Source organism: Sturnus vulgaris, chromosome 1 (assembly GCF_052056855.1).
Source record: "Sturnus vulgaris isolate bStuVul1 chromosome 1, bStuVul1.hap1, whole genome shotgun sequence".
Classification (NCBI taxonomy): domain Eukaryota; kingdom Metazoa; phylum Chordata; class Aves; order Passeriformes; family Sturnidae; genus Sturnus; species Sturnus vulgaris.
The window spans coordinates 87,190,304-87,215,848 of NC_142243.1; the positions used below are offsets into that span (position 1 = coordinate 87,190,304).

Genomic DNA, 25,545 nt, shown 5'->3' on the forward strand with positions numbered 1-25,545 from the left:
GAAGCTATTACGATTTTGCTTATTTTGTGAAGGTATTTTCTAGCACTCCAAGGTATTTTTTTTTTTTTAACATGGAAGTATTGTATTCTGATTTTGAAATAATTCAAACAAATGTAATAACTGTTAATATTGAAATCCTTGTGTGGCTTATTGAACACTGCATTTGTGCATTGTCGTTTCTTGAAATTTTTCTGTGGTACCTTTGGAATGAAAATAATGTTTTCTTATTGATGTTTCTACAGAGCATCTAAAATCTGCAGCATTCTTCAGGAACGTTTATACCCTGATAGTGTCGTACTATTGCAGAAATTGCAATTTACCGTTTTGAATATTCTCAAAATCTTTTCAGGTTGGTTACCACAGTAGTGGCTCTGAGTCCCCATGTGTTAGTGTTGTCAAGTTAAGGCTTTTCTCTAAGCAAACTTTTGTACAAATAAGGTAATTTGGGTGATGTCAAACAAGGCAAGCATACTGATGCCTGGAAATTAAACCAACAGAGGTGCAGGAAAAAGTCTGATGCAGATCATATAAAGGAATGATTTCTTTCTGGAGTGTTGATATAGATTTAAAATCCCAGTGAATGCAGGAGATCTTGCTGCTCCTCCTCAGCTAGTGAGCTGAGTCAAGTCACAGGGTTTGTTTTTTTTTTTGAGCCAGACTTACCACAGGGCAGTGTGTAGTTGACAGTAAGGAAAATTGGGCAAGTATTTGAAGGAAGTAGCATCTCCCACTTCTTGCTGTGTGGCCATGTCACACCAGTGAATTGGCTACCTGTAGCTGAAAAACTTCACCTTCAACAAATTTTACTGTATTACCTTGTTTAATTTCTTATGTATATGCTCCCAAGTTGTGCACTTTAAGAAAGACTCTATATAGACCCCAGTGTAATTTCATATTATGTTTTCTTTGGAAAACAAAAGCCAGTGCATTTTCAAGTTCATATTTTAGCCAACTATGCCCAGAATTGCAAAGAGCAATTAGGAGGCATTAACTTGCCCTTCTAAAACAAGGGATAAGATCTTTAATGTCTTATGCCAAGTTAATTTCTAAAAAATGTAAAATGTGATTACAACTCAGTTTTGGCTGTTTTCTCTACTCTCCTGTGATGGATGTAGTTCTACAGAGTAAAGTGATAGTGATGTTGAGCTAGGAAAAATGATACTAAAATTGTGTATCTAGGTAACTCTGTTCTGTCCTTGACCTCTGAAGAACAGTCTATTTATTGAGAGAACTGACATTAGGGGAATAAATTCCTCTCATTCTCATTTCAATCCTCTGTTTGTAGGAATGTTTAATAATGTTTCATTTGTTATAGAAAACACTATGCAACCTAATAAGAAAAGATGAAAACTGCTTGATTTGGTTTGATTTGAGGAATTGTATTGTATTGCTTCTATGAGTAAGATCAAGATTTGCTTGCTTTAGAAGCAGTGTTTTATTTTTCTTCCTAGTTAACCAAACTTAAGGAAAAAAAATAGTTGAAAAAATTACCTTGGTACTGAATGAGCAGTGAAGTCAAATTCCTTCACTAAAATCCCGTGTACAAACCCTCTGCAGACAGCAGAAAGGAGGCATTTTCCGAGGATATGCTGGCTACAAGCTTGGGTAGAAACAACCTCCATGGATAATGCTATCACTCTATGTGTGTTCATTATGCTAAGATATGGAAAATGTTCATGTAAGGCTGTTTTTCTCCCCTTATAGTTTGGGTTTGAAAGTTACTGCTCACTGGAAGGTTAGTAACACCCAGGTGTTCCTACAGGGAAATAGCATCAGGGGAGCCTGCTTGAGGAAAAGGTAGATGTAGTTAATGCACTTAGCTTCTCACAGTTATGCTTCTTGCTCATGAAGAGCAAATAAGAAACTTTCTTCTCTGGTTCTGTAGCAGATAAGAATGTTCTTATTATTGATCAGGAAAATGTAATGGAGAAGACTAACTGAAATTGAATCAAACCAGCCTTTCTTGTCGTCTGAAATGATACTTAAATTTAGTTAGGAATATTTCTCTGTGCCTAACATTTCAGATGTTCCTTGCTTTTAAAAATTTTCTCTCCCATATTAGTTGGCTAACTTTAAATTTTATTTCAAATTTGGTTTATTTAATCTGATTAAATCTGGACATTTTCTCTTGCAGAAGAACCCATTGTCTTTAGCAACATTTTCTGTGCCATTACACAGTGTGAAGATGGATTAATGGGTCACTTGCTCCTCGCTGTCTTTGAAGGGATTGCTGTGGTTCAAGATCATTATCAGGTCTGAATGATTCCCTCACCTACAAGTGTACTTTACAACATGCATTTAACTTTGGAAGCTTATGAAAGTTTCCTTTTTTCCCCCACTTTCTGAATGATGAGTCCCCACGGCGGCTATACAAACCCGAGATTTAAATAGGTATAACTCTGATAATTTTGATAGAGATACCCAGAAGAAATTCCCTATAACTAGGGTAATTGGATTGTCAATCAGTGTCAAAGAGCAGCCCATTTTAATTTCTTTAAATTCTATCATTCTGCTAATTTAAAGAGTAATAGTACATTTATACTGTTAAATCTTCACATGAACGTTGGTGAAATTAAACTAGAAACAAATTAACTTCCTGGCCAGAATAATTCCAGCTAAAATAACAGCTACGATTGCCAGTTGTTTTCAGTCTGTTTTTCTTTAACATGAAATTGCCATCAGGTGAGAGTATTATTTGGCATAGAGAGACTCTCCCAGAGTTGGAAGGAGGCCTATGGTTAGTACGCATGTGTGTACACAGACAAAATACTAAAGTAATGCTTTTTAGTATAGAATTCTTCTTCTCTCTATTAAGTAGTGTGGCTGCTTTATCTACCTGGACGTTTTTCTGATAGGAACAACAATGTGTTAAATTAAACAGGTGACAAGTGGCATTACTCCTATCTAAAAGCAGACTTTTGCTGGCCAAATGTATTTGTGCAGTCACCATCCTTCTATGACCTACTTCTGAAAATATCAAAAAAACCTTGCAAAATCAAAGTTGTAAATATTCAGGAGAAAATATAAAAGTGTATACTATACAGAGCATAATACATGAAAAACTTTGAGGATCCAGATATTTTGGTTTGTTGAATGTAAACTGATGTTGTTCAGAACAAATTTTTTGGAAAAGGATGAAAACGGTCAGACTAAAATAAAAAAAAAATAAGGAAAAAGAACAGCTCATTTCATTTTGAAGCAAATTTTAAAAGGTTGGCATTTCTATTAGTGGATGACGCTCCTTGACAGGATAGTTCAAATTCCTAATCCAATGGTTTCCAAAACTCAAATATTTGAAAATTCCTTGGTTCTTGAAAACATTGAATCCAGGCTCAATTAATCATACAATGACTAAGAGAGTATTACCTTACCTATATTCTCATTTAAAAATATGAATCATCTAATTACTGAGAGCTGCTGCTTCAAACTGTAACACAATCTCATGAATTTACTAACTGTGTTCTGCAGGATGTTGGAAGATATTTGCCTGCTTTCAAAAAGGGGGATTGTGAGAGTATGGCATATATAAACCAAAAACTTTCCAGTGCTTTGGAGAACTTTGTGGGAACCTTGCAGAATATCAGCAGTGACAGCTGTGAATGTCATCTAATGTTGGGGAACATCCAGAGACGACTGCAAATGTAAAGCCTTTCACATTTTGGTACCCCAAATGGTTCTTCATCATTAGTGATGTTATTCTGTGCATATATCTGTGTTCTAAATTAAGTAATTACAGGAGAAATATTGTCTTTTTTAGCTTTGTTAATGTAACTTAAACCTGAGTGGATAAAATGCACAAATTATTTAAGTAATTTAGAATAACTTAATATTTCTAAAAACACATTTTTGGCTGAGCACTTGCAGCAGGTCTTGCTGCTCCATCAGCTGAATCCTTTGGATTACAACTAAGAAAATTTTAAATTTCCTGTGACTTCAGTTAAGTCAAAATTTTGATATCTAAATTTTTTATTTATAGCTCTTTTGGTATGGCTTTTCCTCTCAATAGCTCAATACCTTTTTTGTGAAATATTAAGCATTCAGAAGAGTTCAGCAGTTCAAAGTGTTAGAAACACAGTATGGTGATTGTAAATGGATGGGATTGTACTCCAATCAACTTCTGATAGTTGTTATTTGCATGGGGAAAACCATTATATTTTAAGCAAAGATGCTGCCAGGGAGTATTTCAAATTTGCAATCAGCTAGGAGTAGACATAGCTATAATTGCTAATATACTGGTTTGACTATTGGATTGTTTTCATAACAGGCTTGAATGATGTCTGTGAATTACAGTAATAATACAGAAGAACTTGAGGCTAGATGCTGCTCCTAAATACCATGGGCTCATGTCAAGTTCTGAAGAGAAAATCATATCCAATATGTGCATACTATTTATTACTTAAAATATAATTAGCTAGACTTTTTTTTCATCTTGAACTGCAGTGATTTGTATATCTAGGTTTTAAAAATGTGTGTTCAGTAAGAAACATGAAAGTGAGATTTTTGTTAGACCTGTCCTTCTCCATAAGCTACTGTTTTCTAGGGCCCTTAGTCATTGTGGGAATCAATCTCTACATATGCAGTCTCATTTGGACATGAAATATGATGAACACTGCACCATATAAATACCACACAAGGTCTGTAGATGTGCTGACTGCATGCACAGTGTGTGCACACAGAGAATAATGGGACCCTATTGCCCCTTTTAGTTCTATTTCACTATCCAAGTTGGTCTTTATGCATCGAATTGCCAATGACTTGGTTGTGATAACTTGTGAAACTAAGGCTATCATTCCAGGGTGACTGAAAATCTGGACCTGCAATTGTCAGAAAATCCAGCTGCAGCTTTCCTCAGCAATTTTAATCTTGTGAATGGTGGGTTCCAGTTTTCTTCACTTTCTGTAAGTCACTCTAGTGCAATTTTGTAGGACAATAACTGTTTCTTTGTCCTTTTAAATTCAAAGGGACACTGTTTATGGAGACCATTGACTTAAGGCAATATTGTCACTCAGTGAATTGAATAGAAAGGATACAATCTGTAGGAAATCTAATTAATCAAATTGGTGCTGTTGGTACTATTTTCTTCCTCTTCCAGATGTTAAAGTCAAAGATTTTGTGCGGAATATTAGTCAGTTGAGGCTGGACATTGGTTCCTCTGTTAATATTTCTGAAGAAACTGTCAATACCCTCTTGGAAGCCAGTGTCTCTCATTCAGAGGTAAAAGATCAAAAAGAGGTGTCATATTAGTGGGTCAACCTATAGCACTGTATGCTAGTTGAAGCAAAACAAGCCATGTTGTTTGTGTGGAATCTTATATTTTCACTGATCACTTTCATGTCAAATACTTGAGGGTTTTAGGACTTCAAAGTAATAATGTGAGGCATTAAGAGATTAGTTTATACTAGCACTATTCTTCTTGTCTAAATGGCACTGCTTCATTACTTTCAGCAGTGTTTTACCCTCTTATGCTGTCACAGAATTGGAGCTTTGCTGTCTTGGTATTGCAGAGAAGGTGAGGGTTTCTGGAGATATCATTTTGTACCTTACCATCTCTGCTCATTGTGGCATGGAGTTGTCTTATGTATATATTTTTAAAATTCTTTTGTATGTTCCTCACTGTTCTTACATTATCTTACCACTGTCTTGCTTTACTTGCATTTTGAGTTATTGACTCTTGAGTATTGTAAGTTTTCTGAGGGAAAGGCTGTGTGTTATCATTGCTTTTTCCTGTGATCCCAGTGATCAGTTAAAATCATGAGAAATGCCAGCTAACTAATAAATTCTCTTTGCAGCAAGTGTCTGTTTAAGAGCTGAGGGTACATTTGGTGTAAATGGATCATCTCAGTCAAGCAGCCACTGGGTGTCAGTGATGTTCTGCTTGCAGAAACCATCACAAGCTCAGTCTGTGAAAAGTGCAGCATTAAAAAGGCAGTTCACACCATCATAGCTACTTAGAGGTGATTTGTTCTTCTACTTCTGTGGCAGTGTGGCTGCCTTTATTGTTAGCTTGTTATTGTGATACCACTAAATGGTAATGAGAGAAGTCAGCTGAAAGCAATCCAGTTAAATGGGATTCAGTGCACCTTTGATCCTTTGGAATAATAATGCTAATTGGCTGAATTGTCAAATTACTTTTCATCCTTACTTTTTGCTGGTCATATGTAGAGCTTAGGTATATACACGTCTCACATTTGGATAACTATACAGAATTTTTTGTTTGCTTAGTACTTAAATCCTCCTCCAGTCCAACTGGAGCATTAAAAGCTTGTGGCTCTTAGTGATTATGAAAGCTGCACAAGTACTTTTTAGAGTTATATTTTAGGCATGCCCATTATGTTTATTGTCTATACAGCCACTGTCTGATAACCTAATGATAGCTATAGGCCCATTGTAGCCCTATATTTCTGTGATCATATACTACTACTGTGCTTGCTTCTGGAAAAGTAAGAGTAAACTTGGCAATTTTTTGTGTTTATTGTATTTACCCATAATTCCTGTCAAAATGTTATGTGATGGCCATGCTCATTGCATGTGATGAAGTGATTTGAAATCACTTAAAACCTGTAACCTGAAGACTATAAGCATTCATTTACTGAATGTAGGAATTTGGATTAGCTCTGGTATGCAGAAAGCTGCAAGGGAAGTTCAGAGGTACTTAACCTAGGGGAGAAAACATAGAATGTGTTAAAAATGCACTGAAATGGGTAATATTCATGTGAGGCACATTTGAAATAAATTTCAAATTGCATCACAGTCAAACTTCCTCCCGAGCAAGAAGTCCAAATCAGTATAATTTTACACTGCTTGCAGAATTATTTTCATATTCTATTCCTTGAATGCACACGATGAAAAGTGAATCTATAGATATAAAACCTTGTAGAATCACAAAGGCAAAATTCTGTTCCAAAATAAAAACCAAAAAATCAAATTATGAAGTTGGAAAATAAAATGTTATAGGAATTAAAGATTTAAATTGCATATCCTGTCTTGCAGATCCTCTCTCTGATTGGGTACTGTTAGCAGCAAGAGATGCATTCAATGGAGGTGATAGAGGCAGGTTTTGTCCTAAGCAGTACAAAGCAGCACTGTACCTTGGCTCCTACAGGCTCCTAAACAACTTGTAATTTTTCTGGACTTGTTGCAAATGGATAGCTAAGAACCTCTGAGATATCTGGGCTTCAAGCACTTGCAGTTATCCAAGATGATTTTATTATAGTCTCACCCAAGATCTGCTTAGGCATTTGTCCCTTCATCTTCTATTAAATGATACTTTAAAGCAGTGTTTAACTGATAAAAGTGAGCTGGCTCGGAGTAAACACTGTGCCATATAGGCATCCCCAAGTGTTAAATTTGTGTCCTTTGAAAGAAGGAAGGACCATATTGTTTGATGTTAGTGATTCACATGCCTAGATTTTGATCTTCAGGTGTTTCTGCAGCAGAGGTGTTTATCTACTAGAAGTATGCTCAGCATTGTAAATATGCCTGCTTATGGTATGAATGCTCAAGAACGAATGATTGACCTGTAAAAAATGAAAGCAACTCCTTATAAGAAATATACTTACTCTTTTTATATGTTCCAGGAGTATAAAGTAAGAACATAGCAATCTGATATAAAGCTATATGGTTTATTATTTCAGATCTCTTGGTGCCTGAAAATTGTCATGTTACCGTGACACAGATTTTCACCTTATTGACTATAAAAAAAAGGTGATGTATTTCAGGGAGAATTTTTTTTAATACACATATATTGTGATAGGTTCTTTACAGTGCCTTTGTGGTAGCCTTAACTGGAAGGTGTAATGAAGAAGTGCTTGGCCTACTGCTAAAGCTGCCTGAAAACAATAAAACTTCCCTGGTAGTGGAAGAATTATGTTCTTTACCAGCACTGGACTTATATACCACGTTTGTATTGATTATACAAAATTTGAATGTACGTCACATCATGTACAAGGTAAGATGTTTTTATTTGAAGATAGTATGAAACAGGCAGATAGATTAATAATTCTATTATTTCTTCGGATGTTCTTTCTCTATGAAAGCAAAAAATATGGCATTTTTTGTCTTTGTTTTGCTCCCCAAAATATAACAGTTGAAGAATGAGGCTGATAGATGTTTCCTCAGGAAAATTATCACTGAAGAATTAATTATGAAAACTTTGCAGAAAACACAGGAGGCCAAAGAGAGTTTTATTCATCTTTATCAGAGTTTGCTGTTCATGCAATTAGTCACTTCATTATTTGTAAGAGTGGAAGCTTGATCTACAGCATTTGAACTAAAACCAAGATAGGAGCTCACATCACAAGCATGACAAAATTATTTTCTAGGGAGAATTCATAATACTGTGGATGCAAATGTCTGTAGCACAACTGTATTATCTCTACAACTGTAGATAATCTGGAATCTAGTATGGATATTCAGTGAGATAATGGCTTTATCTGTAAGAGCAGAATTATTGAATGGAATTGTTAGACATTTAGTTCAGTTCTTTGGGGGTCATTGATTGACAGAATGTAAAATGAAATATAAGCTGAAATATACTTATTGTGAGGAAGAATTTTTTTTTTCCTAAAGTCATAGAAGTCTGGTTGTATTTTGGATGCTGCAGGTTAGACATAGAATTTTAAAAGAAAGAACATTTCCCACAATAGCTGAAAATACCAGAAGGAAAAGAAAAGATTTTACTTCTTGAATTATCTGCAAACCTAGAAGGGGGGAAAAAATAGAAGAAAATAAACCAGTGTTTATTCTGATGAGTTGCTACTGAGCTCTACAGAAACCTGTTCAAGTCCTAGCAAAGGGTAAAAAATATTGTCAGCTCATTCTAAATTAGAAGGGAAATTCTGCTACTCTTTTAGCCAAATAAGATTTTTTTAATTGGTATCTTTGAATTTTGGGGGATTTTTTGTCTTTTATTTTTTTTGTTTGACTATTTAAGAGCTGGTGAAGGCTGAGAAGAAAATCAAGCACAGACATTATAGTAGGAAGACAAAGGTGGATGTAAAATAGATATTCAGAGGAAGAACTGAAACTATATAATGAGATTATCATGGTTTAATTATTTTGCATAGACAGGTAAAAATGAATCACTTTGCATTATTGTATCATCTAACTAATCTCCAAAACAAAGGGAACATAGAGAAAATCTATAATGACGAATTTGCATGGTGGAAATAGCAAACATCCAATTGAACTTAGGTCAAGTAGGTAGTAAAATGCACACAATTATTTTGGGCATGAAAAATTTAAAGGCAGGAAGAGTGTGGCAGGAAAGCTAATTACTTTAGGAGTCATCTTAAGCAATAAAAGTGGTTTCTGGATTTATTTTAACTTAAAAATTATTTTTAAAATATGAAATTATTGCATTGAACATTTCTTAAATGGTGAAGGAAAAGTTTCCATTTACACTGAATTCTAAAAGGATATAAGGTTGGAGATCGCATTAGCATCTTGGGTTGGAAAACTCTCTTCAACTTGGCAGGTGTAAACATGTTATCTGAATATTAATTTATGATTTGTCATAAGCCAGATCTAACATTGTATTATGGAGAACATCTCTTCAGCTTAATCTAAGAGTAACTGGGGAGTTATATCAAAAGGAATTTTATTAAACATGGTTTAGAGGAACATTGTATAATCAGTTTTAGAAAAAGACAATAATTTTGAGTGTTTAATTGAAAGGCAAACATTTTTTTTCTAACTGGAATTTCCTGTGTTGTTTTTTTTTTTCCTTCTTTTCCAAGGTCCAGATACCACCTGAGATACGCAATGTATTAAATATGCTACTGGATGTGGTTTCTAGTATCAGTTCACTTCTCAATAAAGTTCACCATGTCATAGAAAAGCTTCCAGTGTTCCTCCAAGGAATCCAAAATATGGGTGTGCTTGACATCTCTGCATTGCAGCAGGTATGTGTAGAATTTCAATATGCAAAATTCATTCCCCTTGTGAGGTGATTAGATAGGGATATGTGCTTAGCAAGGAGGCATACCAATAGAAATTGTTTCCTAGAAAGTAGGGAATGCAGAGAGGAGTCCATAAACCCTAGGAAGCTGCATTTGGTCTCTTTTGAGCAGTCTGGAATTCTGAGACTATTGATGTGTTGTTTCTATCATTTTCTTTTTTGTTAACTTATGAAATCCTAGCCTAAGTTAGTTCAGTGTTTGTCAACTGACTAACATTATCATCTATTATCCGTGATTTGGACTTAGCTAGCCAGACCTTTTCTGCTAATAGTGATTTTTTTGTTTGCTTTGTTTTTTTTTTAAGCAGATTTATTTTATTTATGAGAAATAGCTTTGCTTTTTTTAAAGAATATGAGCTCAAGACAGCCTATGTGGTTCTTGTATCTGCTACATGTTTCTGTTTGTGTCACCTAAAGGGTTTGTGTGGTAGTTCTGCTTGACATTTAAAAAAAAGAGTGGCATATGGTGTGAGTGAGGGTATTCCTTTTGTCCTTGCCTTTAAGGGCAGTTGCTGTATGCATGTCTACACAGCTAGCACAGTGATGGATCTAGTGTTAAATGAGTTATCAGAAAGATTTCTGTGTCTAAGCAGGTTCCAACTCTCTAAAAGATCCCGCAGTGGTAAACGGTGCAGTCTGGTTTATTGCTAGAGAATAAACAATGCCCTAAGGCTACTGTCCTTAGTGTGAAGTCTTTATCAAGATCTTATAATCTGGGTGATAGAGAGATGTTGAAAAATGCTGTTCTGGTGAATCAATCCGTTTTGGTTTTGAGCCTCTCTTTTTGGGACAGCTCTTTTGCTGCTGCAATGTATGGTGATTTTCATCAGATACTTGCCTGTTTTTCTGCTTTCCTTAAACTAGCTCTGTTTGTGTCAGATTTTCCTTCCAGCAAATGAAATACTCTTTTTGGACTAAAATCCCAAAGTTCCTTATTTGATAGAAGAACCTCTCAAAAGGTGCTTTTTAAAAAACGTTTGCAAAGGAGCAAATAGAACAGCAGAGGGCTATCTGCTCACAATTTTAAGCTTTGCTCAGTGACCACCCCTATTATCCTGTAATATGCCATATATTTAACCTTGGAATTTTTATTCTTTTTTAGTTTTAACGTTTTTTGTTCACCTTTTTGACAGTCTTTATTTTCTAAAGTTTTGCTAAATCCATTTTTCTTCTGAAATTGCAGAGGCTTTTGGTCACCTAATAATTTGTGGAGGATTAAAATAATCAGTGCCTATTTCTTCTATTAATAATAAGTTGCATATTTGATTTCAAGAGCTCTTCTGTCTCTGTAACTTTAAAATTTTGAAGCCTATTAAAGTGAAAGTGTCCCTTTTTTTCATGTTTAACTTTTTTTTATACTTTCCAATAAGTTTTAATTATTGATTATTTTTTGCTTCTTTTCTATGTTGGCTAAGCTTGTGCTATCGAATAAATACTCCACTGAAGTGCATATATTGCTTATATGCTTCCCTCCTTAAATGTTTTCTTCTGTTTCCAAGAGAGTCCATCCTTCTCGATTTTTGCTTTCATGATTGCCAAGAGCAAAGTAGTTCAGTGACATTGAAAGATTATCAGATAAAGAATGTAATTGTTTTTAGGGTAAAATAAGTGGACCTTTGTCAGAAAGACATTGAAGTTGATTTTTAAAAAATTACTTCTGTAATGAAAGAGGTAATGACATAATTGTCAACTATGCACATAGATTTCTGTCTGAAAGGAAAAATGAAAAGGAAGAAATAATTTTAATATAGCTGTAAAATATGAAATTGAATTGAAAAGGTACACATATTGTAATAAAAGATGATGTAAAAACTCATTATCTACCCATCAGCATTAACTAGAATATGGTGCCAGACTCTACTGTTAAAAACACCGAGTGAATGGTAACTCCCTGAGGAAAAACACTGCTGATTTCAATCATGATTTTTGCTCGTGTTTTTCTGTTTGAAATTATCCAGTTATATTTTCATACCTAATTTTTTGGATGCTTGTCACTCATCAATAGATAAGCTGCAGGAGACTTCCTGAGTTGCTGAATGCTGTTAATTGTAAGAGGTGGCCTCACTCTGTAATCCTTCCACTAACTTGAACAAATTCTCTGTTGAACCTATCATTGTAGAACAACCTGTTGGGGTTTCAAATGAATAAAATTCTGACTTAGGTTTATTTGTGGCTACTATGTTTATCTTTTAATCAAAAATGTTCTGTAGTATTTTTAACTTCTATGGCTTGCTTATATGTTTGTGGAAGGCCAGTTGCAATCCTTCTCTGTTTTGATAGGTTGAAGTAACTTATTTTAGCATTTGGTTTTTTGCTTTAGCTTTTTCTTTTATATTAAGCTCTCGGTTGCTTAGGACAGCGTAGCATCATTTTTGCATGCTGGTTTAAGGCTAATCCTGAATGTCTGGAAGAAGAAATGTGTACAGTGTTTATGGGGAATTGCAGCTGATGACTCTTGTAGCCTGCTCATTCTTGTCTATACCTACTAACATGACTCTCCTAAACTTGCATTCAACTTTTTCATAAACTGCACACAGTTTTGTCTCTTAGATGATTAAGGATTTGTGATATACTGCAGTGACCTCCATTTTATAGCAACATCTCACGATTTCAGTTAATAAATAAGATTTTGCACTGGTTATCTTTCTATTCAATTTGCGTTAAATTACTTATTTGAGTTTTTTGCCGTATTGAATTCTGATCTTCTTTTCTCCTGCAATGCCTTCTGGTATTAAACGATAGGCAAATTTAGGCAATTTGCTTCTTTCAAGGCTCAAAGGAATAACACTAATGACTTCTCTGTAATCCTGTGCTTTCTTTCCTGTTAACAGGCTCCCTGCAATATCTTCTTAATGCCATTTTTTACCCACCACTATTAATCAACAATTGGATTAATGATGATTAATATTTTCTAGAGCAAGAACATTAATTGGTTGTCAGGGTTCACCTACATTTGAGTCAGCATGTATCTTTTTTGGAGAAAGGAATTGCCCTCCCGCATAAATATGTTGTGTTGGTCAGGAATGATAACTTGAGAATGCATTAAATTTTACTTCTCAAATATTTTTTGTCTTTAATGTTCTCCACTTTAAAATTTATTGTGTATCTTGCCCTAATAAACATCAGAACCAGATATCCATTATTTCCTGGGTCACTATACTTCTCATTCTTCAGTATATATAATTTTTCTATTTTTCAAATAGTGTCATCTCAATTGGATAGGCTTCTGAAAAATTGTTTAATTAAATCAGCAATTTTGCTATTATCCCTCTGATTCTGTCAATTTCAGGACAAAAAAAGACTTTGTTCTGTTTATTTTTTTCCCAAGAATCAGGATTATCTATTTCTCTGAATTTGTTTCCTTTGGCTCTTAGGTTTCATCAAATTTTGAATTATTTTTTAGCTCCTTGTAGTTTTCTAGGAAAATTGCATTATTTTTTCTCTTTCTTTCTCTCTAATGTAACGATTCAGAATGTATTTTAGATTTATGTGTAAGCTGTAGCACAGTATGACTCTTAAGTTTCTTTTTCTGAGTAGCTGGTATTTCTATTCTATGTGATTTTTTTTTTTTTTTTTTTTTTTTTTTTTTACTCATAACATTTTTTAGGCATACAGCTGTTCAGTTAGGTTGGAAGCTCCTGTGCTATGAGATTTTTGCCTCCATTTGAAAATCTAGTTGCAGATAATCTTTTAATCTTTCATACCAGCTTTCCTTTTCCATGAAATTGTTACAGTGACTTGACTGATTAGTTTGTAGGAGGCTGGTTGTTTGGATCCATCAGCCTTGATTACAGCCTTACACTATACAGTTTAGACTGGACCAACTAGATCAAAGATAACTTTTTTTTGTGAGATACATACCATATATTTCTCATACTTTATCAAAGAAAAATTTTAAGAAATACATCTTTTTTAGTCAGTGGATATTTAGTTGAAAGACAGTAAGTAGATTTAGCCTGTTAGTGGCAGCTTACCACATAAATATTCATTATTTGAATTTCAAGTTATTTTGATTGGAACTGGAATTAATTAGCACGTTTGTGCTCTTTGACTGAAATAAGCCTCATTTATTCCTCTAGTGCAAATAGTCACTAATAAAGATTCATAACCAATTTTATACAGTATTGTGCATAAATAAAGTTTATTTCTTCAGTGAAGTCCATGCCAGCAGATTCATTCAAGGGCTGTTGATGCTTGTATTATGAAATATGGGTATCATTTACCTTCTTTGCTCTGTGCTGAAACTATATGCTAAAAGTAAGATTTTTGGGAGCAGCTAACACTGGGTTTTAAACAACACTTACTAATACTTCTCCAGGACTACTAAAGAAGCACCTGGCACTTCAATAAATGCATTGATCAGGATAAACTGTTTCTAACAGCGCAATTTCCAAACTGTCTGTGATTATGTCTTTATGTAAAGTGCTGTATTACTTTGAAAATTGACTCTTCTGTTTAAAAAAATTCCAACGATTAAATACTAATTTTTTTCAGTGCCGAATGTGCGTGTTTGACATATCACAGTGTTTTTTTCCTGCTTGCCACTTGTGGAGTCTTCAAATGATGTCTGATATTCCAGTAATGCCTTTCTTGACGAGCATCTGCAGCAGTAATGAGTATCAGGCGAGCCTGTGCACTCTTCAGTCGCGCCACAGCAGCACGATGCCTTGCAGTTGTGTCCTCTTAGAGCCCTGCACCTGTAGGGGCTTCCATGAGATATCACTCACAATCGAGCCCATTATTTGAAAAGTGGAGCTGCGCAGAGGATGAGACTATTGTTCTTCTTTCTTTTTGAATGTGGTGAATGGTGGTGCTTAAGCCCTAAAAGCAATCAGATTGCTCTCTCTCCTCATTACAAGTATGCTAGTCATGAACAAATGGCAATAATAAATGCTGATATGACTCAAGATGTGCAAAAACTGTAAGCACATCTAACAGGTTAAAAGATGTACTTGAAAAATAGGCTTTTAGGGCATGTGCATCTGAATTTTTTTTTTTCATATTAGCAACTGTCTTCACTTTAAATGTTCATAGCAAAATGGCTTTGATTGTTTCTGCTGCCTTTGTGACATAGGAATAATCTACCAGGAAGATCACATTTTGTGAAAACTGACGTTGGAATCGGGGTATCTGTTGTCCAGTTGTCTTGATATTTTCATTCCTTTTCTTCCTAACTGTTACAAAGTATTTGTCACATTTCAGTGTAGTACATTATGCTACTGTCTTTCGTTGAGTATCTTGGCAATTAAAACTATATTACCTTTCCCCATAGTAGATCAGAAGAACAGAAATGAGCACAGCAGGCCCTCATCCTAATAGGCTGTTTCAACAGCCTAATTTTGTCAGTCTCCTTAGACGTCAATATTGACAGAACACTAGGGCTACTCCTTGAAGCTACTTAAAGCAACTTTGATTCATCTGTATTTTTGTTCATTTGTTCTAGTTTTTGAAAGGTGGGCAGTTCAGAAGTTCAGCTGTTGGATCCCTGGAGTCTGTAATCAAGGCAGTGTGTAAAGAAGAATCTTCATTTTTCAGCAATGCAAACCTGTTCATGGACATGCCCAGAGTCATGGGACTTTTGGAGGACAATATGGCAAAATATGGCATTCCTGAAGACTCAAGTAAGAAAAAATATCAATGACAAGTTGCTGTATGAATTCAGAGTTAAGAGAAATTTTTCCCACTTTAATTGAAATGTTTATATACCCACTGACATCTCAGTTGACACTGTCATCTTGAGCACAAAGTGTTGATCAATAAAAGTTAAGTGGCTATAGGATAATTGTGGGTGAGACAGATTCTGTTTATTTTCTATCTTTGCAAATAATAAATAAGAATATTCCTGTCTTCGAGACATTTTTATTAACATTTTTAAAGCACTTGGCATTAAAAATATATCTTTACGTACAAGATTGCGAATTTATTGCTGCTTGCCATTCTTTGGTGAACACAAAGCTGTGGTATTATTGAGCAGTAAAATTTGCAAACCTTCTGGACAGAGTGAGTTTTGTAATGGTTGATATTCCTATTCTCTTTGTCAAGTGCTCAGAAAAATCCCTTAGCTCTCATATAGTTTCACCTTTGCTCTTTTTCCTCAATAGACATTTGACTTACCCTGATTAATTTTAATATTGTTAGTAACCTTGTTAGTGGCTCAGGTGGCCCTGTGCAGGAGAAGAATACAGTGATAGAGTGTCACTAGGGACATTAGACTGTCATCTACTGGCTTCTACAGGCAGAAATTGCTCCTGGCTTGGCTGGGACTCTTGGGAGGGAGCCAGAGCTCTGCTTTGGCCTTCTCACTTACGTGTGTGGGATGTAGTGGTAAGCAGGCAGCTCTGCTTTTCTGTCTGTTGGAAGAATGAAGTTCAGCTGGATGGCTGATTAAGCAGATTGTTTGGAGCTTAGCCTCTTCAAAAACAGTTTAGGCCAGAAGCACTGTTTCTTGATTTCTTTTTTTTTTGTTTTCATGTTGTCACAACTCTGCTGTGTTGTGAGACTTTTTTACTGTAGGGCTGTGAAATATTTAAGGCATCAGCAAGTTCCAACATTTCCATGAGCAAATTAATACGGTTGCCCGTATTTTACAAATTGGTACATGGGGCAGTGGAAAATGAAAATTAAAAAAAATTTTAGCCGCAGAAACTTGATTCATACCACTTCACAGTGATTAACCTGTATGTATTTTATATATATGAAATGCTTCCCACTGACTTTCTGAAGATCACAGCAAAGCCAGAGTAGCAAGTTTTGTGTCCTTAGTCTATTGACATTTCTCTCTGGCCAACTTGTAACTTCTTAGTTCTTTGCTATTGTTTAGCAAGGATTGTGTTTAGTAATGATTGTTTCATTCAAGATAGGCTACTTCTTTGCCCAAACTTTTACTTTCTTAATGAAACATTTCTGACACTTCTTTCTTTAACCTTTGTCAGGAGTTTAAGTGGTTTTGGCCTAGTTCTCCATTATGTAAAAAGATTTATCTTCCTTGAGGAGTTAATGACATTATTTGATATTTCTTCAGAGCACTAGAAACAGGATGTTCTGTAAACACTTGTAATAAAGAATAAAACCTCCCAAAACATGAGTTGGGCATAAAAATCTTAATGTTTCTTATAGGAACTCACTGCCTTTACATGAGTGCAAATGCAGTAGGATATCTTGGAAACTATTCCTTAGATCCTAGCTCTGGAGGACATACACCCTAATGCAATAGTAGCCTCATGTGATGTAGGAAAATGGGTTTTTATTAAGGAATAGAAAAGACAATTGATTAGATTTTTCAAATCAAGAAGTTAGATGTCATGACAATTTTTTTCCTTTTTGATAGGATCTTGTAAGATTTTGTACAAAAAGAAAAGTCTGTATTTGTGAAGGATTTTGTATATTCCTACTTCTTTCTTATATAGGAATCCAAAGCTGCAGAACAATGGAGGGTGTCAAAGGAAATACTTTTTTCTTTTAAAGTGACTTTTCCCTCTGAATTCACTTTTGTGGGCAGAAGTTTTGCATATGTCCTTCTGCTCTAAAATGCACTAATGTAACACTTAGGATAAATGGGATTCACAGGCAGATTTTCAGAAATGTGAGGAACTTTTAAGATTCAGATTTTTTTTTTTCCCTCTCAGTGTTTAGAGTTCTGCATCCTCAATACTATCATAGATTGTGTTTAAGTAATTTCTATAGGAGCATGTGCTGATTGTTTAGTGGCATTTGGATGGTGTTCTTACCAAAACACCGGTAACAGTTTTTGGCATGGCGCTGTGGTAGACTCTAAAATAAGACTCAAACATTTCTTTGAAAAAAAAAAAATTCAATTTCACCCGTGTTGTCCGCCTTAAATGTGAATCTGTCTTTGTTTTTGCAGCTCCTTTTTGCTTGAAGCTTTATCAGGAGATTTTGCAGGCTCCTAATGGGGCTTTGCTATGGACTTTCCTGAAACCTTTATTACATGGGAAGATACTGTACAATTCAAACATCAACATGATTGACCTGGTGATGGAGAGGGTGAGTATCAAAAAACGCTGCTATTTCTATGTATTGATTTTCTTTGTAATTCGTTTTAAAGGTCCACTTCTCTCAGGGTAGGCAGAAGCAACTGGATAATTGCCTTTCAGAAAAATAGATCCAACTCTGAGGTCTCACCTGTTTCCCACTTTAAACTTAATGCTTCTCTTAACTTTTATCCTACGTGTTACAGTACTTCACACTCGGTGTGAAAAGCAGAATTTTGCTCAAAGTCCTTTAAACCACCTATAGAAAGGTTGAAAGGGACACATTAACAGAAGTGTTGTGTGAATGTGAAATGCTGAATCCCGGTGTAGGGTGCTCATATCCTGGGGAAGCTTTTGCCTTCAACGTTTTCTTATCATAGGAAATGTAATGGGGCAGCACAGGGACATGTTGGACGGGATGCCCCCAGGGAGAAAATGCCTGTTCTTATGGAGTCATTGAGCTGAATTAAAAAAAAAAAAAAAAAAAAAAGTTAAGAAACCTAGAGTTCATCCTTACTTATTGTTTCTAACACCAGTAGCTGAGTGACCAGTCATGACTGCAGTGCTGTACGTGTGGATGCTGATGATGGTATTCAAGAGTTTTACTATCTCTGCAGTTTTGTTATGGCTGGTGTTCTGTCTTGAGTGTGATTATTGAGAATGACATATTTCTTCATGCCTAACTTAGAGGTATTTCTGTAAGAGAAGGGTTTATGACTTTCAGATTTCTCTGCAAATTTTGCATTGATCTTCTAAATGTCTGACTTTTACCCTGCAATATTAGTTATTGCAAGAATGGAAATTTGGAAAAAAAATTGCTGCCTGTATTTGGTACACAAAAAGACTTTAAATGTGATGGTAACTATATTCTCTGTAAATTGAAAACTATGATATTCTGATTTGTGTTCTAAAAATATAACAAAATCCTAAGCCAAACACCCCATTGTAGATAGCAGATACTACATAACTTTATAGTTTCTGTTCTGAATTGGAAAAAAGGATTGAGTGATTTCATATTTTGCAGTTAGATAACTTAATTTGTGGAACATTGGCTATTGCTCTGGAGTACAGCATAATTAGTTTAAAATTTCTAGTAATTTAAAAATAAAGCTGTTCTTGATGTTTCTAGATGGAAATTCTATAAAGAACAAGATGTAAGAAAGGATAAATATTGCATATCTTTTTGAACTTGTATTACATATCTGTGTTACAATGACGTTTTGAATATAACAGTTAAAATATTTCCACAATTTTTTGCCATTTAATACACCAAACCTCCATTCTTAAAAACAACTGTAGGAAAGATGGATATCTTCACATACAACATATTCCCCCATAGACCTTTTAGTGAAATCTGGACTGATAATGCAGTTCAGAAAAGTTGGCTTGTGGGTTGGTTTTTTTGGGTTTGTTGGTTGATTGGCTGTTTTTTGGGGGCTGAGGTTTAGTGCTCTGGAACAATAAAGGTTTCTGATAGAAACTCTTATTCTACTTATATAGTTTCAGGCTCACAAAAGTTCCATCAGCTTATTCAGAAATCTCTGTAAATACGGTCTTGCCCCTCTTCCCAGTCCTGTAAATATAACAAGGAGTTGTGAATTAGTATCTATTTATGTGTAAGCATGAAAGTAGTGGGACATTTTCTTGTTTTTATTACAGAAATCTCAGCTACTGCTTGAACACAAAGTTTAAATGCAAAGTATTGTCCCTAGTGTCTCAAATGTTGCAACTAAACTCCAACCCTGTAGCCCCTACAATCCTGATCTCCTACTGAAATTGGAACAGTTCTAGTTTCCATTAGACTATGTGGCCACATGCCTTCTATTTACTAGAAGAAAAAAGTAGCAGATTAAAGCTTTGAAAAAGTTTTGAAAATGTTTGTATACTCTGACATATTCTCTAAGCTTTCCACATGGACTGTTACATTTTACAGTGTGTAATTGACCGTTCTTTGATAAATTGTGCAGTTGCTGGGTTTGAGTTTCAGAGAAGGCAGCAATTCTGCTGTGTGGAATGATGGTGGTGACAATCACAGAAACAGGCTGTGGTGATGACTGAGGGTAAAACTGTTCAGTGCCAATTGGCATCCAGGAGTTCAAAGGCCACATGTGATGTCTTTGCTATTTGCTTTCACAACTAAGCTGATTTTTGTCACTGATTAACTGATCTTATGGAAGCATTTCTTATTTCAGAAGATTTTCAGAGCTGATCTTATATTCAGCAATCACTTTTGAAGAATTTTTTGCTATTTCCAAAAACTTTGTCAGGTTTGCCTGGACTTTTCTGCTTTAATTTGTCCACTTGCTTTTTGGGTTATATAAATTCCCAGTATTTATTGTGCCTGTGGTGAGTTCTGCATCAACTACTTCTTCCTCACTTCCTTGTTCTTCCATTTCAGACTGTGGCACCTTCTATTTTAATAGTCTATGTTTTTATCTCCCAGCTCTAATTATTTTTATTCCCTATTTACTACTACTCTTTATTGTAATTTATTAGTAGTATAAAAAAATTAAAACTTAGGTTTCAGAATTATTAGTCTGCAATCATCAGGTTCCCTTAGCATCTTTATAAATAGCTTTGCATTTGCTATTTTACACTTCCCTCATAACAAGGGAATTTTAATCAGGAGGTTACACTACAATGAGTAGTTCAGCTATTTAATCCTCAAGTAGTTTTGAAATTCTTGACTGGACATTATCTTTTCCTGGAAAGTATGTATTGTTAATTTTGTTAAGTTGTATGACTTTTTTTTACCACTGCTTCTATTAGACACAGATTCTCCAAAGAGTTTTCTGCTTGGGGAAGGAACTTCCCAAAGCCTATGGTCATGAATGAAAAAGCCAAACTGCTTTTAAACAAACTTTTAAAAATTTTTTTTATTTCCTAGGATTTGGGTTTTTATGCTTATTTGGATGCAATCTTCCTTTGAAAGGAAGTTTTCTAGTGGTTTCCTGCTTTTTAGTGTGTGTGTGTATATATAGATAGATCTTCCCCAAATATTTTTTTATAGGGAGTAGGTATTTGTTCAGTTTCTCTATGCTGCCTTAGACTCTGCACCTTCTGCACACAACTTATCACTTTGCTGCTCTTAATTTCTTTCAAATAAGTGCTTACATTTTAGAAAGTTCATGTTTTCCAAAAATCCATGCTGCTGCAGTAATTTTATTTTTTTATTTTTTGTATAAGGAGATGAATACAACAACATTATAGTTACTCTTTGTAGCTCTTTGAAAACAATTTCAGCACAAAAATTATTCTTTTGTGCTGTTCAGAATAAAGTTAAGAAGCACTAAGCTTTACTGAGCCTAGATCATACAAGCTGCTGGGTATAATACTTTCTAGTGGTGTCTGAAAGTTTGATCTCCTTGTGTTCTGCTGTGACCTGTGGTTGCTCTGTCTTGGGGAGAAAGCAATCTCCCAGATTCCCTGTTTGCCACCCTCGCAGCTTTCCTGGTCTCCTTCATCTTGTCACCATCGTGCCTGGTCTGGGAGTTTCAATCCATGACGTTTCTGTGTTACTTCTGATCAGAAGAACTTATTTAGTCTACTTGACAGCAGATTTAGTTTAACGTTTAGAATCGCGTTCTCCTTAACACTAATAAATTATCACTCATTAAAGTGGAATGTGGATTCTCATAGAAGTTAAATGTGTCATGTTTTCCAGGGAAACAAAATTGCATGCAAAGTCTCTTTGGGGCATTCTGTGTTAGAAAGAGGAAGAAAGAGACACCAGAAATTGTTTTCTCATGTTGTACTAAGAGTGAGATTTTTGCAAAAGGCACTTAAAATGCTACGGCAGAAATTGTATACTTTCAACAGGAATTATTGCAAAAAGTGTGGTCCCAAATTGGAGTTTACAACCCACTGCAGACACTCTGCTGGAAAATGTCACAATTTTTATCATAACAACTATGCTGGATTGTTCTTAAATGCACTTCTGTGACTGATAACACCAATTTAAACAAAAAGATACTGCAATATTTTCTAGTCTTGAGTGTACTTGTGATCTGTTTAAAACAGGCTAGAAAAAAATTGCTGGTTGTTTACTAAGAGAGAAATTGTAACCTGTGCTTGCCTGGGACAGAAAATATTTTCCTTTACTCAAGTCTTTCCCTGTGAGAATACTTTGAAACTGATTGATTGATCAGTTGTATTTATTGTCCAGACTGTGCTTCCAAATTTCAGTTTTATGATGTACTCAGTCAAACTAGTTTGAATAAAAGACTCACAACTGAGAGGCTTTCTTTTGAATATGTTCTAGCTGCTTTTCTTCTTTCTTTCTCAAGCACACCCCCATGATACTCTGTATGAATGAGACACTGTAAGATAAAGAAGTCTATATGATACTTCAGGTGGGAAACATACAGAGCACAGGAAAACTTTGATTGCTTGGTATCGGAAAAAAAGCTTTTAATTTCTTAGGGAAAAAAAAAGAAAACATGGATACTATTATTGCTGACTATCAAAATTGAATGGAAAGGAGTTGCAGAAGATCTAAAGCATGCCAATTTCTTAAAATTTACTCTGCACACATTTCACTTCATTTGTTTCCAAATATTTTTTTCCCCCAGGCCAATTTCACTTTTGGTTTTGTGGAAAACTTGAAGACTTATTCTGAGACATGGCTTAGGATGTCTGAGATTTTTAAAACCAGTGGAAATGTTCTCACAGTGTCACGACTGCAGGTTGGTGAACTGTGGGAAATTTTTCTATTTTCCAACTTTTTACTGTTCGATCTAGACAGTATTTCTATACATGCAAAACTACCCATACATCTGACTTCAGATTTAAAAAGAGCTGAAAAAGAGGCAGATTAGTTTTAGGTCATGAACCTACAGACTGATGCTGAGAAACTTCTGATGTGAAAATACTTAAAAGCATTGTTCCCTCACTATCTCCAGTATCATTGATCAACAGGGGAAATAAAATGGTGTTGGTACTTGTTTGTTCATTGCTTATGTTTGCCATCAAAATATGAAACTGATTAAAAAAAATGATGAGGAAAATATTGACTATAAAGGAAAAAGATATCCTTATTGCTGGGCTTTTTCAATTCTACATAATTGTGCCTCCCCCGTCACCTCTCCTAAATCTCTTCCTCACCCCCTTGCCATTTATTTGAAATATATGCTGTTAGCCTCTTAGGAGGGAAAGATCAAAGACATAGAGAAGCTAAATGACTTCTGCAATTCATGCAGGAAATCTTGGTAATGGAATTGAACATTAATACATATACATATTTTGTATTTTCTTAGAGAAGATAAACCCAAGGTAACATCTATCGCTTTTTGTTTCAGGAAGCCCTGAAAAACAATTTTGTAAAGCATTTCATAGAAAGTAATTTGGATATCAACATGGAAAAGCTCCTTAAAAAAATGCAAACATATGGTACGTATATGAAAGTACATGCTATGGTTAGTCTTGGTAAACTTCAACTTAGAATTACATTTAGTTGAAATTGAATATTTTACCTACCTAAATGGTATGTAAGCTAAGTAATAAGAGACTTTACCCTCTTGAGTTAGTTTCAAATGTAATTGTCTTTTTTCTTTTGAGTTGACTGGATAATTTGAATTTCAAATATTGAAACTGTATTGGTAACAAGTCAGAAGTGGAAAAGTGTCATGGGAGAGTCTTAAACATAGTTAACAGGAGTGAAGGGAAATACAAACCTTGTAGCCACAGTTCCATTAGGTAGAAGTATATTTTTGTAGTCAATTTTGAAGGAAATAAATAGAAAATGAGATTAGATACAGTGTGTTTGATGAAAAATTCTCTATTTTTTCCCTCCGCTTATCCAGAATCAACTGTGTGTAGTGTCCTTGAGCCTCAGAAAAGCCTGAGAGGGGGTTATAACCAGGGAGCTGCACTGTCAATATGAAGCAACTTGGGTCAGTCCCAGCCCTGGGATATCCCAGTGGGGCCAGGGGATGATGCTGGGGCAGAACACCAGCCCGTGGGAAGCAGTGTGTGCCCAGCTGCACAAGCAGGTGTGAAATGATGGGAGCTGCCCTGTCCCAGCTCTGGTGGGAAAGGAGTGGCCCTGGTTCATGGGAGCCTCCCCCTGGGCACAGCCATCCCTGGCTCTGCCCCCTTTCTGCATTGGTGGTGAGCCCTGGCAGTCAGACAGATTTTCCAGGGTTAGGTGGATAGCCCAAGGGGAATCATTATTTTGACTAATTTGGGATATTCAAGGATTTAAGAAGGAGAAGAGAAAAGTAGCTTAAATTTGCAGCATAATACTAACGATTTTATAAGAACTTGATAATTGAAAAAAAATTCAGTATGTCCAGCTGTCAGTAAGGTAGGTGCATGATCATTAAAATGCTTGCCAGCATGTGCCAGAAGGAAAACTCTATATTAAGCAGATTTCAATGCCATTAAAAAAAGTTCATGATTTTGAGAAACAGAGAAAAATGGGATAAAATGCAATAACAGTGTGACATCCTGGACAAAGGGAGCAGGGTATTTTCTAGAGGAGGATTGTGGTAGAAAGGACAGATTTGTGTGGTTTCAGGTCAGTGAGTGTTAGGATAATTATGAGCCAAACAGAAATCTGTTCCAATTGCTTTCTGCAGGAGGGCAGTGATGAGCTCTCGGGTACCCCCATAGAGGGACTGTGTGATCCTCATTGCTTTGAAAAAATTGACTTTACAGAAATGTAGGTCATTAAGTGTGCTTTACAGTCAAGGTATTAAGACTACAGATAAAATAAATAAATGTACCTGAAATAGAGCTTATATTGGTTTTCAGTATCTGTCTCTAAGAAGGAGATGGACAAAATCCATGGAGGCTCCTGAGAGCTTGTAAATGAAGTGTGTTCTCATTCTAACTTGTGACTGCACCAGCTCAGGGCAGTAGTACAGTTGGTGTGAGCTGGTGTGGCTTTTCTTTAGCAGACAGGTTGTGAGATTTAGTTGAAATTGGCTTTGGTTTGAAGGCTTTTTTTGAAGACTTGGACTGCCTGTGCATCCTTTCAATAGGAAAAATCGTAAATGGCATCTGGAATTCAAACTGGAAAGAATCTGGGCACTGTGTCTTCCTTAGGCAAGGGACTCAAATTTAAATCTGCTTTCTCCTCAGATGATTTTCTTAACCAGTGAACTGCTGGTTAGCCTGGGCTGGGCACAGCTCAGCTCTCGAGGTGAAGATGGATTGTAATACAGATAAAAACCAAGCCCACAGAATCACCATATTGGAAAGAGAGGATGGAGGAAAGAGCAAGTCTCTTAAACTTCAGGGCGTGCTGGAAACAAAGCTTTCTTGATCTATTAGTTGAGTAATGGCTGGATTTTGTTTGTGTGGACCTAATACTGAGAACTACATGATAGGTTATGGACAAACAATATTCCATTAAATAGATATCATGGTCTCTGGAATTATCAGATACATCTTCACTGGTGCAGACAACATCAAAGAAATCTGTACCTGTTTCTCAAGCTATAGCTTTTTAACAGAACTAAGGATATTTGATAATATGTAACGAATGGTTAATAGTTTGGAGGGTCAAGACAAAATATGATTTAAGTAGAGTGGCTTATGAAACTAGAATTTCCTTATTTGAAGTGAATACAGATGATAAAATTAACATCATAT

The 25,545-nt window shown here is 35.4% G+C and overlaps 1 protein-coding gene across 1 annotated transcript in view; it reads left to right on the forward strand.

Moving 5' to 3' along the window:
* The first annotated feature begins 246 nt into the window (after window positions 1-246).
* The window catches only part of LOC106850770 (ATP-binding cassette sub-family A member 13), a 139,392-nt gene continuing 114,093 nt past the window's right edge, over window positions 247-25,545 (forward strand). The window contains exons 1-11 of the mRNA XM_088171259.1: window positions 247-349; window positions 2,135-2,253; window positions 3,469-3,641; window positions 4,796-4,872; window positions 5,093-5,214; window positions 7,754-7,948; window positions 9,738-9,902; window positions 15,402-15,579; window positions 17,823-17,962; window positions 22,521-22,634; window positions 23,247-23,337. Of these exons, the coding sequence (XP_088027385.1) occupies window positions 2,194-2,253; window positions 3,469-3,641; window positions 4,796-4,872; window positions 5,093-5,214; window positions 7,754-7,948; window positions 9,738-9,902; window positions 15,402-15,579; window positions 17,823-17,962; window positions 22,521-22,634; window positions 23,247-23,337 (1,315 nt within the window). The 5' untranslated portion in view covers window positions 247-349; window positions 2,135-2,193. The remainder of the gene's footprint in view (window positions 350-2,134; window positions 2,254-3,468; window positions 3,642-4,795; window positions 4,873-5,092; window positions 5,215-7,753; window positions 7,949-9,737; window positions 9,903-15,401; window positions 15,580-17,822; window positions 17,963-22,520; window positions 22,635-23,246; window positions 23,338-25,545) is intronic.